Source organism: Empidonax traillii, unplaced genomic scaffold (genome assembly GCF_003031625.1).
Source record: "Empidonax traillii isolate 1590-97213 ecotype Southwest subspecies unplaced genomic scaffold, ASM303162v1 scaffold588:size748185, whole genome shotgun sequence".
In the NCBI taxonomy this organism is placed as follows: Eukaryota; Metazoa; Chordata; class Aves; order Passeriformes; family Tyrannidae; genus Empidonax; species Empidonax traillii.
This window is the reverse complement of record NW_020955781.1, coordinates 558,127-572,366: the sequence shown is the minus strand read 5'-3', so window position 1 is coordinate 572,366 and position 14,240 is coordinate 558,127. Positions and strand designations below refer to the sequence as shown.

Genomic DNA, 14,240 nt, shown 5'->3' with positions numbered 1-14,240 from the left:
AAAAAAACCTCCCAAGAAAACTGAAGGGTCTCAGCTGGGCAAATAGAAAGAATAAAGACCAGAAAATGAAGTTTATGTGTATATCCCTTTTTGCTGGGGCTCAATAAATTGATCAATGTTAATTGTTTCATTTCAAAGGCTCTGGTGTTTTATATTTATGAATCCTTATGTGCACATACTTACACCATCTCTAAACCTTGAGGAGATTGGGTTTGCTTTGTGCTTGAAAAATGATGATGATTTCTGTTTGTGTTCTCTGACAGATATGGATAGGGCCCTGATGTTACCTGTGGACGTTGCTGGCATCTTAACTAAACATTTGTAGATATTTTGTATTCTCAGCCCGCAAACACACATAGTTGTGATGCCAGCCAGTCCATGCAGCCTGTTCACACCTTATTAGTGCTTATCCACCTGAGGAATTTCAGCCCTTTCCAATGTTTTCCATCCCTGGCATCAAGACTCGCATAATTGTACCTCCTAGATGCTGCTGAGTACCACCCATGAGCCCGTGTGAAAGGCTGCTCAGAGATGTGATGTACTGCAGCGCACAAAACAGTTATCAATCAGGTCCTGAACTGAACAAATCGTGCTTGTTTTCTGTGCAGGGAATAAATCACAAGATAGTGGGATTGCAGAGATGGAGGAGCTTCCAGTCCCACACAACATCAAAATAAGTAACATCACGTGTGATTCCTTCAAGATTTCTTGGGACATGGATTCTAAATCCAAGGACCGCATTACTCATTACTTCATCGATCTCAACAAGAAAGAAAACAAGAACTCCAACAAATTCAAACACAAGGTAATTTTCATGCAAAAATCAAGGTGGAAATACTTGATTTTAGACAGATGAATCTCAGTGTTTTATTAACCTTTCAAAGCCAAGGCCACAGGACACGGGCACTGGACCTCCAGAAAAGGTGGGTTTTGATTAATCTGATGGACTGTTGTTTTACTCAAAATCCCTTCCCTGTCTCTGGTCTATGTGTGTGTACAGAGAACTGAACATTACCTTTTCTGTTTCATTTGAAAACAGTTTTGGAACCTGTACAATGTATTGCAAGACAGACATTTTTTTACTCCTGACTAGTTCTGTATGATTATTTAAACAGTGCCTGTACTCTCCGCCTGTCCTTGTTCAGTGACAGACTCCTGAGAGCAACACATGCCATTTCCACAGAAGAGTCACGAATTCTAAAGCACTTCTAGGAAGGCTTCCAGCAATTTTAGTTTGCAGCATTCAGCACTGTGACCTGAATATTCATCTGGCCTCTTTCCTCCAGCCACTGATGCAGGGACATATTGAAGGCATTGCAAAAGCTGTACTTATTAAATCCAGCAAAATTTGCTTTGACCTCAGAACAGCTGAAATGCGAGGGTGTCTAGAGAAACACGGAATGAGATACAACACTAAACAACACAGTCATCTGCAAATTTAAAATTAATGCTGGCAATATCTCTGAAAGATAAGGTCTGCTAAGGCACAAATAAATGTCCAGGCAAATATTAGGGCTGTAATTTTATCAATACCTAAATTACTATTGGTTTCTAAGCCAGAAGAATAACCAGAAAATATTTCCACCAAATTCTCTGAGGGTTTTTATTGGGAGAGTATTTTTCATGTGATTTCTGTTAATAGCAGGTGTACAATTTTCACATTTCCTTATTTGATTTTTTTTTTATTGCGGTTGGAAGTAATATATGCATTAAGTGTAATGAAACATCACTTACTACTGCTTGAAACCGAGAATTTTTCATGTTTGGCCAGGACGTTGCAGCTGCTAGGAATAAGTGTGTGAAACACTATTGAACCTAATGTTATAATAAGCATTTATTATGCCCCATTTTTAATTGTAGTAGCAAATAAAGCAGGGTTATGTTTGGTTTTTTCTTACTACTTTTTAACTGACAGCCTTTGAAACTGAATTCCCATTTTACACTGCAGGAATAAATATAGCTTCTAATATAAATGCTTACTAGGACGGATTCTTTCTGATTCCTTTCATTTTATTATTTTACATGTTTTTTCATTCGTGTGCCAACTAGTATAGAGTTGTTACATTTATTTCATAATAGAGCAAGTACTATATGCACTTCAGAATCTTTATCACAGTGATGAGATTAGTGTTAAAATGGAGGGGGGAAAACAGGATATTGGTGGTATAATAAGGATAGGCTGTTAGATTTATTTTGTGTTTCTCAGCAATTCCCTAGCTTTTTACTGTGAAGAAATGTTTAGTCAAAAGAGAGAGTTTGGATTTGTGAGAATAGGAGACTAAAATCTAGCAATTCAAATGATGAACAAGTTGGATGTCTTGTCAGAATTGACTTAAAATGTCTTGCTACTAATTGTGTTAGTGACTTGGTAAAGAATTTTTTGGTTGTTTTATTCGCAGACTGTCAGAAATACAGAGAGGGTGGGCAGGAGAAGGTTACCAAGTGGATACTCCAACAACTCTGTGCCAGAGCACTTACCTGTTTGCTTTTGTGCCTCTTTAGTACTAAGGAATTTTTAACGCACCTTCTGGAATGAACTTTGGTTGATAAAATAAAATGCTTGAATTCAAAATGTGTCACACAAGCGAGGTGAGAGACAAGAACCCTCCCTCCCTTTAAGGTTGGCTGTACTTCACAGCTGAAGCTCAGCAGCCCAGCTGGGCAGGGAGCTGCAGCACTGGGGCTGAATCCTCACATGGAAATAACCATCCCTTGACTTGCTAACAGAGTTTTTGTGTGAGAGTGAGGGATGTCTCTGTACCTTCTCCTAGCAGAGCTTTTCAGAAAGGAGTGAGCCCTACTGCTTCATTGTGAAAAACAGCACTGGGGCTTACTCTTCGGAGTCATCCAGCAGTCAGGCTGTGCAAGGAGATGGCATCTTTGGGGAAAAAATCCATCATTACTTAGCTTACAGGTAGGGTAAAACAGTCTGCAAGTGCCTGTATCTCTCACAGGTGATTAGCCCAGAGGATCAGCTTATTTCTGACTTGAGTAAGTGACTTGGGATGTAGACTTAACCTGATAGATGCTGTGCCTCAGCAAAGGCAGCTTTTTGTTTGTTTGTGCACCCAGGAGACTGTCCACGAATGGTTCATCCTTTCAATACTTTTTCTGCTGGCAAATATATAAAGTATATTCAGCATAGGGTGCACAAAATTTTATTATTTACAACTATTGTCATCATATCTGTGAAGGAGGAGGTTTCTGTTGGTAGTAGCATACAAAGGCTAGAATTATAATAAGACTGTCTTTCTTTAAATTCCAATTTGCATACCTTCTCTCTTTTTTAAGACATGGAAATATGATTATTCTATGTAATAGGAAAAAGGCTTAAATATTTAGCAAAACTAGGCCTAGAACCTGGGTGTGCTGAGTTCCCACAATGTGTTCGACACACAGACCTGGCCAAAGGAAGGATGACACGAAACAGGAGAAAGCTGGAAACTGAAAGCTGCCTCTTTTGTAAAAAGGAGAGGGGCAGTGTGACTCACATACCTTGCTGCTTAGTTACTCAGAGCTTCCAGGTTGTTCTTAGAAATCATGGCCATCTCGGTACCTTTCGAGTTGCCTGGTGGGTGCGGGTGGTGGAGCAGCCATCTGCCACTCCAGAATCCTGCCTGTCCTTTAGCTGGCACAGCACCTGCTTTGCACTTCTTTGGGGGCTCAGCCAGGAATGAGGGCTGAGCAGGAGGGAGATGAAAGGAACAAATGGAGAATCCCCAGAGGAATTTCAACGTGAACATTAAAGGCCAGTATAGTGACCTTAAAAAAAAAAATGGATGGTGTTTGCTTAGAAAAAGAACAACAGATAAGAGTTCTGCAAAGCATCTCATCTGCCCCTCCTCCCCAGCTGTCCAAGAGATAAACCCCTCAGTTTAATGTGGTAGTCTGCCCCCCCCCCTTTTTTTTTTTGCCCTCTTTTTTTTACGTAGTCTGCCCCTTTTTTGGTACAGTTAGAAGAGGTTCCCAATGCACAGCTGGAAGGTAAGGCTTTGACACCTGGGGGCAACAAGGCTTTTAATATTACATGAAAGCTGACAAAAATAATGTGGGCAAAAACCACCACTGGGATGTGAGCACAGAGATTTGACCCAGGTGGAAGCTGTTTTTACCATAACAAAAAAATAGATGACAGGAAGAGTAATGATGTTGACTGTAGCATCTGCTGATTTGCATTAGCAGTAGCAAATTCACTCCAGCGGGATGCCTGTGCAATATAGTTTTGGGGGGGGGGGTAGCTTTAAATGCCATTTGGGGTTTCTTTTTATTTTTCCCTTGTAATTTTTTCTCATTCTTTATATGTTATTTATTATAGAGTGCACAACAGTTTCCTTTACAGATAAAGTTTTCTCCCATCTGTTATTTCATTTAAAGGAGAATAATCAAAAAAGAAATCATGACAACAAAATATTACCCTTTGATTATCACTCTCTCACATTTAACTTCTTCCACTATCACAAGCTGCTAATTTTACAGTTTCTTAATACAGAAACTGAAGAATATTTTTTGCTGATGGGAAAACAATAGGAGAAAGACATTTTTCCATAACAGAAGACAAAAAGAAAAAAAAAATCAGGTCTTAAACAGAAAATGTCATTTTTCTATTCCTTCTTTCCCTAAGGGACTGTTATGCTAGTATTTTTTGGTAGATATGTACGGACTAATATTTATAGATGGACAGTTATGGATTTTATTTAAAATGCCCACTTTTCACAGGGCAGCCATCTTACTATTCTAATATCACTGATAAATATTCAGTAATAGATACCTCTCATCCTATCACAGCTCCTCAGCTACACAGTGCAGAGAATCATTCAACGCCTCATGAGTCCTTTCACCCACAGCTGCAGCATCAACTCTCTAGTTCTTCATTTCTTTCTTTCCCTTGGTGTTCTGTACTGCAGTCCTTGGTACTGTAGAAATCAGGTATTTCAGCTGCAACAAGCAGCTGTTCTCCTTTGTTGCACCGTGGTGCTGTGATACACTGGGAGAGCAAAACAGAGGATCTGAAATGGTGGGGGGGTGGGAAGCAAGAGGCTCAGTGACAGGCCCGAGCTCTGCGTGGTGGATTGGTTTGGTTGCACTGCTGACTTGTGTGTTGTTTTGTCCTTTTTTTCCATCAGGATGTACCCACTAAACTGGTGGCCAAAGCTGTTCCTCTGCCTATGACAGTGCGTGGGCACTGGTTCCTGAGCCCCAGGACAGAGTACACCGTGGCAGTGCAGACGGCATCCAAGCAGGTGGATGGCGACTACGTCGTCTCTGAGTGGAGTGAAATCATCGAGTTTTGCACAGCAGGTGAGATTGCTGAGGAAACGCTCCACAGGACACCTGCAGTTAATGCTGGCTCTGCTGCCAGAGGGGGTTGGCCATCTATCGGTGCTGTCTAGGCTGGGAGAGTTTAATAGTCACACCTGGAAACCGGAATTTTTAACTTAAGGCTTTGTATGTGCTGAGGTTTGGTGAGTTAGTCAACTGATATCAGACAGAGAGGGCAGTTCTCAGCTCCTCTGCAGTCCCCAATACAGGGAAGCCAGCTCTAACACAGGAAATCCTGAGGCTTGCAAAGTCCTTTTGGGGGAAGGAGTGGGGAGAATCACACATGCACGTTCCTGCCATTTCTTTGTTTCCACCACTGGAAACTGGGGGCATAATGTGACATACATCACCAAGACACTGTTCCCAGTTTTAAGTCTGCATGTCTGTGTAGATTTTGGTGAGTGTTGAGGTTTTTCCTGCCCCCTGTACTAGCATTTTGTCTTTCCTTTGCAGATTATTCAAAAGTTCACCTAACACAGCTATTGGAAAAAGCTGAGGTGATTGCAGGCCGTATGCTTAAACTGTCTGTTTTTTATCGGAATCAGCACAAAGAATACTTTGATTATATCAGGTAAGAAAGCAAACATATGCAAAAATCATTTGGTAAATTAAGAGAGTAATGAAAATAAGTAAATAGAGACAGCTGTGCTACAGCTAGAGCAGGATGTCTGTGTGCTTTATAGCCCATTCTGAAGGCAGCAAAGAATAAAATATAACCAACTCATTTCTTCTACCTTGCTTAATTCAGCACTTCCATTAGGCAATAAAAGTCTGTGTTTTGAGGCAAAAACTGGGATACTCACAGGGTGTCCAGCCTGATTAAAGTGTCTGTTATCATAACAGTCTTTAGTAGCCAAATCTTTCTATTGTACTAAGAAATTAAGAGTGAGAGTAGGAGTGTACAACTGTGTGCATAGGCATTTGCCTGCATATAAGAGTTCCATCTCAAATATTTGCTCTCCATGTACAACCCTCCCATTTCCATGCCCAAATGTAGTAAATACAGGCTCTGCAATCTGTATGTTAACTTACAGATCATGTATAAGGAGGGAGAGGGGATGATGTTTAAACAGTTATAGACACCATACTTCAGCTGGAATGAATAAATGGGATAGCTGGAGGTAGGTTCCCTATTCCTGCTGGAGACCCGGTGTGCCCTCACACACAGGAGAAAAGCAGAGTTTTTGATAGGAGTCAAAGCTCATGTGCTGACTGAGCAGGACCAGCCACCACACAGGGTAACCTTCCACACTTAGAAGAACATGGATGAGAGGTAAGCAGTGTCAGAAGGGTGGCAGCGCTGACTGTGCTGCTTTAATATGCACTGGGAGATGGGGCTCCTGCTGTGCCACATAATTCTGTTTTGTGTGTCACACTGGTACCTGTCTAGAATGGGAAGTTTGTTAAATCTGGTGGACTAAAAAAAATACTCCAGGCAATCCAGCTTCAAAGAACAGATTCCACCACCCTTGGAAACATTCCCACTTTGAAGTCAGGAGTCTCTGATTGATTCCAAGAGTGTATTGTATATTCCAGAGCATGGGCTTGCTCTCCCCCCTTCTGTGTTTTGGAAGGATTATTTTATTGGACATAGCGACAAAGCTGCAAAACTCTGTGGAAGTAGAGAATGAGTTGCAATTGCTGAGGCTCTCTGAGGACCTTGTAAAGCTCAGCAGCCATCCTGGAGTAGATACCACAGAAGGGAAATGCCTGTGGGGGTTCCGATTTTTATGTCACTTTATTTTCAGCAATGTAATCATAGTGCATCTGCCTTTGTGTTCATTAGTGTTGAAAATTCCCACTGAGGTGCATTTATAGCTGTGGGTTTGGCCTTGTTCTGCCAAATGTGACTCTAATTGATTGCACTGTATCTTTTCCCCTCCCTCCTGTCAAGTTCTTTCTTGGTTCTACGCAAATAGAGATGAGTTGGACTCGATGATCTTTGTGGATCCCTTCCAACTCAGCATACTCTCTGATTCTATGAGTTTGTTTTCCCCCTGTTGGTGAGTTAGAGACAAAACCCTGTGTTTTACGAGGTCATTGAGAAGCTGCAATACCTGTAACTGGCTGATAGTTGCCTTTTTTTAGTCAGAAATAGTCTAAAATGGTCACAAGGGCTGCTCCTTCCACCATAGACCCTCCTGCAGGTTATGTTAATAACCTTAACCACATGCTCCCTTTTAGGGAAAATTCCTTGTCATACCATGGCTGCCAGTGGCCTCTGAGGTTGTTGTGACCAGCAAACAAGTTTGGAAGAGCTCCAGTGGCACTGGCAAAGGAGCAGTTGTTCAGGGTGCGAAAGCAGCAGCCCCTAAGTCGTGTTCATGTCCCTGCTGTTTACGTCGCCTGGGAGCGCCACTAAGCAGCTCAGATCCCCTGCAAGGGCCACCTATAATTAGCCTAATTGGCCACTGGATGTCAGTATCTTGCCACAGAAGCGGGACTGACTTTCGCTGAGTGAAGCCTGACTGTTCAGGTTGCAGAAGTTTCAGGTGGTTATCCAAGCTGGTTCAAGGTTTTGGCTTAGTTTTTTTTTTTTTTCTCTCTAGTAATAAATTCATAACTTATACCCCCCAACCCAATCAATGTCTTGTGAAATAGGACTTGAGACAATAACTAAGTAGTGTTGGAATGGCCCAGGAAACTGTTGGAACTTCTCTTAGAGTCAAATATGCTGATGAGAAGATTAGAAATCTCCCACAGTTGGAGACATTAGTGAGCTGATTTAGAGCTGTTTTGTAGGTATACACTGAATTTTTTTGCTTTGACTGCTACCTCCCATATTAACCAAGCAAAACCTTCTCCCATGCAGCACCATTTTACCTGGACCTTTTGCAAGTTAAAAGCAGAGAGAGAACAGTATTTCTTGGTTAGTTTCCCCTCTCCTAAAAACAACAACAAAAACCAAGGAAAGAAGGGGAAAAAAAAAAGTAAAAGCTAAGGAAGAGAGGGGATATAGGACTCTCCAGCTCCACAGACACATGTATTTTTAATCTGTAATCTGTCAGTGAGTATAAAGGCAATTTTCTAAGGGTGCATAGCAAATATGTTTTGCAGGACTTACAAAAGGGGATATTTCCCTTTCAGGCATTACATGGTTGCAGGTGCAGAGAGAGCCAAAGCTGTCACTGGGGCAATTCCAGACAGGCGTGAGGCACAAGTTCTGGGGAATGTCCTGCTATACAAAACATCTCAGGTGCTAAGGAGGATTAGATCAGGAGTTTTGGAGTGTTCTCCAAAGTTTAGCAGCCTCCTGCTGCTGAGTGCAATCTGGGATTCAGAGGATTAAAAATTCACTTGTACAGGGTATGTTTCTTTTCGCTGGAATGAAACTGAGCTCAGCTTGCAAAAGAAAAAAAAAAAAGTTAGTCTTACAGATTTTTCCCCTTAGGACTAGTGACTGCAGAAGCTGGATAACAACCAAAGTGGAAACTAACCAAATTGCCTCTGTGCCCAGCTCTGCCCTGATTGAAGTCAGCAGTAGGCAAATTAGACTTGAAATTATCATTTGGGGGAAAATAGACTATGGCAGACAGTACATTCCTTCCCATAACCTCTCTGAAAAGCATCATTCAGAAATAACTTTCACTGGCAGTTTTCTACATGAACTATATACTGCCTATGCTAAAAATACAGTATATTCAGCATATGGTGACTGACTTGCAATATTCAACATGTGTTTATTGTTAGAATTGTAGTGGAAGACTGAACAAATGAGCTAATTAACGATATTGGTGGTTTGAGGGCTTTTTTGTTTGTGCTGGTTTTTGCCTGCGTGTAATACCCACAGAACTGATAGAAAAGCCAGACTGGAAAGGCAGATTTTTCCCTAGAGCAGGAGTTACTGTAGCTCTTCCCAACTCTGATGTCACTTGATTTTCTTGGTCCTAAGATCATGACACTAACCTCGTTTTTAGTTTAACAGTTTTCCTTTGGGGCCCTTCAGTACTGTATCCAAACAGCATGATGTCCTAACTTTTCACTTTTTCTTTACCATGTGGTACAAAATAAACAATACCAGTCATTCATTTGTAGAGAGCATCACGGGAATGCTATGCAGCCCTCTGTTAAGGATAACAGTGGCAGCCATGGCTCTCCGATCAGCGGGAAGCTGGAAGGCATCTTCTTCAGCTGCAATACCGAGTTTAACACCGGGAAGCCGCCCCAAGATTCGCCGTATGGAAGATACAGGTATGAGATTGCAGCTGAAAAACTCTTCAACCCAAATACTAACTTGTACTTTGGAGACTTCTACTGCATGTACACAGCCTACCACTACGTCATCCTCGTGATCGCCCCCGTGGGGTCACCGGGAGACGAGTTCTGTAAGCAGCGCCTTCCTCAGCTAAATATAAAAGATAATAAATTTCTGACCTGCGACGAAGAAGACGGTGTCATGGTTTACCATCACGCCCAGGATGTTATTTTGGAAGTAATTTACACTGATCCTGTGGATCTCTCCCTCGGCACAGTTGCGGAAATTACCGGTCACCAACTCATGAGCTTGTCTACCGCAAACGCAAAGAAAGATCCCAGCTGCAAGACCTGCAATATCAGTGTTGGACGTTAAAACTTCCCTCGTTCCTTAGGAGCCTTCCAGCCTCTGTCGCCCATGTCCATAGTCAGACGTTTCTGTCGGAAGCATGCACATGCCGCTGTCACCAAAAGCAAACACGAGTCTTCAAAATCTCCAATAGCGTTCGTAGTATTTCTTCTCCCCCTCTTTCCCTTCTGTTCCCCCGATGCTTTAAATGATTAGAAGTCCTGGGTTTCTTTCTGGCAACCATTTATCCCTAGATGCTGCAAAAATTGTTTTCTGTTTCTTGCCAAACATAACAAAGTCCTATATAAACTGCTTTAGCAAAATAAAAATAACGGCTTATAAATGGTGTTTAAATATGCATTCATTTTAACTACTGAACAAGTACTGGGATAACTCTGAACAGCATGAAAGGTTGTAATTGCAGCATGATTTGAATTTCAGAGCCTAGAGATGTCAGCACTTCCAACGTGTTGTTTGACAGTGTTATTTATGTTATTTATATTAGCTAACTGAAAACAGAAACTGTGTCTCGACATAATAAATATAATAGAAAAATATTTTATTTGTACTGTTGTATAAAATATTATACAATCATATAGAATATATAGATTACATTTTAATATCAATTGTATACATGTCATTAAATCATTTTCCCTTATCAAAGATGTAGTTTGTAAACTTCAAATAGCTCTGTATCTGTTCCTGTTGCTCTCAATGACTTTAATTAAAACAGATTTATGAAGACCATTTCTGATTCATAAAAGTTAAGTTATAAATTATTAAGTCAGTACACTGAAACAACAAACATCTCTGAAATAAAAAATTCCTTTTTTAGTGTTCATATTTTTTCCTCCAAGCTACTTGAAGATGTGTCCATCTTCCAAATCATGCCATTACACGCAAGATAAGTACAAACATGGTTGGTACATAATAGGCTTTATAAAATCAAAATCTTCTTACCAAGATAGAAAACAGGTTGCTTATACTATGTGGTCAATACAAAATGACAGTTAAAGCAAAACACTAAACATGATGCAACTTATTCAAGTCCCTTTTTCTTTCTTTAATGAATTCTTCCCTCCTTTATGTCTGGGATAGGTATTTCCCACAATCCCTGCTTTCCATTTCTAATACAAAACCTGCTGATAATCCTTCAGTTAACAGTCCACTTTTCACACCAATGGTCTATCACAAAGAGTGACAAAATCTCCTTAATATTACAAAGTGTGGTGCTCTGAAAGTTAAGAAAGATGCATAATTCCAATGGAAAAATAACTTTATATAATCTTATTTTCAGTAAACAAGAAGTCTAACGGTCCTCATCAGATAACTGTGACACTCACTTATATACCAGGTACTTTATCTATCCAAAATATCTTAGCATAATGCAATAATCTAGTCCTGTTTTAATATATATATATATGTGGCAATTTATAACACAAGAAGTACTTCAGTATTCTACAAAGTGCATGCGTCTAAACGAGCTTTGGTAGTCAGAAAAGCGAATGTTATAGCGTCAGGCAAAACAAAGTGCAAAGTTTCATACAAAAATCAAAATTAGCATGTAGTTAGTTGATCTATTTTACTGAGTTTTAAGTTCTGTGAGCCAGGTCCTGTGAACTAGTGAAAAGGACAGCGGCCGGTACATTTGTTCTCTCTCTCTTCCCAGTACCCTCTATTTCATTTCTCCAAGAACTTTCTCATATCATCTCTAAAAAAAACAGTAGTTCCATTTGTCCATCATGTTCTGTCCTTTTTCTGTTTTTGCATAAGCAGCATCACTTTGCTCTTCTCCCTGGCACTGGTTTTTTCCTTTGCACCTTTCTTTGAAGCTACTGGAATTGAACAGTAACTCTGTCTTGAAAGCCCAGAGTATGTTCTGAGTCTTTCCTTCATAACCAGCACATTGAGAGCTGACATTAACAGCTAATTCTAGTGCATGTTCATTCTGGAAACAAACGTGTGGCACATTATCGTGTACTAAGATGCACCAAAAACCTGGAGAGCATTTCCTCACGCTTTTAGAGCAGGTCAGACTGAGGATCTACAATACTTCAGTGTCCTTTTCATTTCCTAACATTCTCACAGTGCACTTCAAGGCTTTTTCAAAAGGAAAAATATATACTATAGTCCACTCACCCGTGCTTAATATTCTTGCATATTGCTGTCCTCTCTCATCCCAGCTATTATAATTGGTAAAGTGCATCAAAAATCTCAGTGTGTCAAATAATTGTGCAGCAGACCAAGACCTGTAAAATTACTTTATCTTTTCCATTACTTGTGGTTTTTTTTGCTAGAGAACAATATCACAGCATTGCATTCACTTCAAATCGTTTTGGAAATATCATGCTTACTGATGAGAACCTCCAGGAGCCTGATTTTGGCTTTTGTGTGCTTGTACTCGGAGTATTCCTCGGCCATTGGCACCCGATCTTCTTTTTGAGGACTCCTATGAAAAGCAGATAACAGTACCATCACTTTTATGAGTAAGAGGAGAAACTGTCTTTAAAATTAATTCTGCAACAACCAATGAGAATTGGGTTGGTGGTGGTTTTTTTTGGTTTTTTGTGTTTGTTTTTTTTTTTTTAGTAACTATAAACGACTAAAGATAATTTGACAGGAACCAAAAAGCTCTAATAGACAAATGAAATAGTATTATTTTAAATAATGAATTTTCATATGCCAGAAAAGTTTCTTTCTTGACAGATGTACAAGCATAATCACTTGATTCTCAAATATGCAAGTTATAACATAGTTATAATAGTAGAAGTTATAACATAGTGCTTTGAAAACTGTTACCAATTACCACTGCCCATACCCTCCAGAGTTTTCAACAAAAAGGTTTGCTAAATGAAGGGAGGAAGAAAAGCGAAGAGTGAGAAGTACCCAGTATTTAATTATGGGTGAAAGAAAGAGTGGCTTTGGCTTTTAAAACCCGGCCTTTTAAAAACGGCCAAACCACCAAGTGTAATTCCTGCAGATTGACACTCTCAGAAAGAGTCTTTTAGCAGCCTCCCCTCAGCTCAGGGAAGATCCTGTGCTGAGATGGGGGTTATACCAGTGGCAGGCGTGACCTGGAAAATCCCCAGATCCAAGCTGTCCTCAGGGATGAGCACATCCTGAAGGAACTAAGTAGGGAGATAGATGGACACCTCCGTGGTATTTTCCAGTCCCCAGCTGTAGCATCTTTGTCCTGCTCACCCCAGAGTGCCCACCCTGGCAGAAACAAACACCCCTGCAGAGGACCCAAAGGGGACAGGAGAGGGCTTTGGCTGAGCTGGTGAGTTACCTTCCTGTCTGTTTGTAGAATTGCTCCTCAAACTCTCTCAGAGCTTTGCGAAGCCTTTTCTTATCAGCTCTTGTTTCTCTGAGATGTTCAAGCAGAACGGGCCTGTAAGACAGAGACAAGAACGGTGAGACCCCCTTGTGCTGGGAAATGTAAAAGCCAACACTTTGGGCAACAAGGAGCCTGCTGTGCTGGGCCATGGCAGGCACTGAGCTCTGCCCTGAGATGTTCCACCACACCCCTCCAATGGTACACAGCTGTGCTCCTCCCCTTTGCTGCTGCTCTCACCCTTCTAATAAAGTGAAGGCAGACACTCTGTGGTCAACATGGGAGGAAAATCATTCAGGATTGAGTCTTGCTAGTGGCCTTAATTCTCTGTGGAATTAATGGAGTTGACGCAGCTCAGCATCTCACAGTAGGAAATGCTTTGCATCCCTTTAACTGAATTAAAATCAACATCCAAGCCCTGCTCATGTTTGCAGCTGTTACCAATCATTACGGTGATGCAGTGGAAATGCCAGTGTTTCCCAGAAGCATCGTTTTTGGAGGCCATGTTTTAGCTAGTGTTCAGAGAAAATAAGGTTTTTTAAGCAGAGAAAGAACTCTGTGATGGCATTTGCACTTGGTAATTATTGGGTTTTTGCATAAAAAGAAAATGCACAGAAATATCTTCCCAGCATTTGTGAGCAAACTATTGCACACATAGTTCATTTACATAGAAATCTAAGTAATTTTTTTTTACTCTCAATTTTGGTAGAGCCTGGTTAGCTTCCTTTATGCATCTAAGAACTTCCAATCAAAACACAAGAAAAAGATACCATCCCCTAAGCTATGAGAGCATATCTGTTCCTGGAAGGCATTAATCTGCAACGAGATTCTGGACTGAGCGATAAGAGCACACGTGCATCTTGAGATTTGTTGTCTCATGCAACCTGAAATTCTTAACTAAAAATCATAAGGAGGGATTTATTTTGAGTTTGCAGTGGAGGGTGGTGGTAAGTTTTCAGGGCAGCCAGACATTAATAACTAGGCTTAGGCAAGGAAGAGATTGATTTTACATGCGTTCAGTGGCCTCCCATGTGACCAGTTGCT

The 14,240-nt window shown here is 40.8% G+C and overlaps 2 protein-coding genes across 7 annotated transcripts in view; one reads left to right on the top strand and one right to left on the bottom strand.

Moving 5' to 3' along the window:
• PHYHIPL (phytanoyl-CoA 2-hydroxylase interacting protein like) overlaps positions 1-10,641 on the top strand; it is a 61,194-nt gene extending 50,553 nt beyond the window's left edge. For all 4 annotated transcript variants that reach the window (XM_027898264.1, XM_027898265.1, XM_027898262.1 and 1 more), the window contains exons 2-5: positions 609-805; positions 5,124-5,298; positions 5,773-5,890; positions 9,355-10,641. In XM_027898264.1, coding sequence (XP_027754065.1) covers positions 641-805; positions 5,124-5,298; positions 5,773-5,890; positions 9,355-9,889 — 993 coding nt within the window. In that variant the 5' untranslated portion in view covers positions 609-640 and the 3' untranslated portion in view covers positions 9,890-10,641. The remainder of the gene's footprint in view (positions 1-608; positions 806-5,123; positions 5,299-5,772; positions 5,891-9,354) is intronic.
• Positions 10,642-12,155: 1,514 nt separating this feature from the next.
• FAM13C (family with sequence similarity 13 member C) overlaps positions 12,156-14,240 on the bottom strand; it is a 49,685-nt gene continuing 47,600 nt past the window's right edge. For all 3 annotated transcript variants that reach the window (XM_027898261.1, XM_027898259.1, XM_027898260.1), the window contains 2 exons: positions 13,152-13,253; positions 12,156-12,311 (listed from right to left, as the gene is read on the bottom strand). In XM_027898261.1, the coding sequence (XP_027754062.1) occupies positions 12,188-12,311; positions 13,152-13,253 (226 nt within the window). In that variant the 3' untranslated portion in view covers positions 12,156-12,187. The remainder of the gene's footprint in view (positions 12,312-13,151; positions 13,254-14,240) is intronic.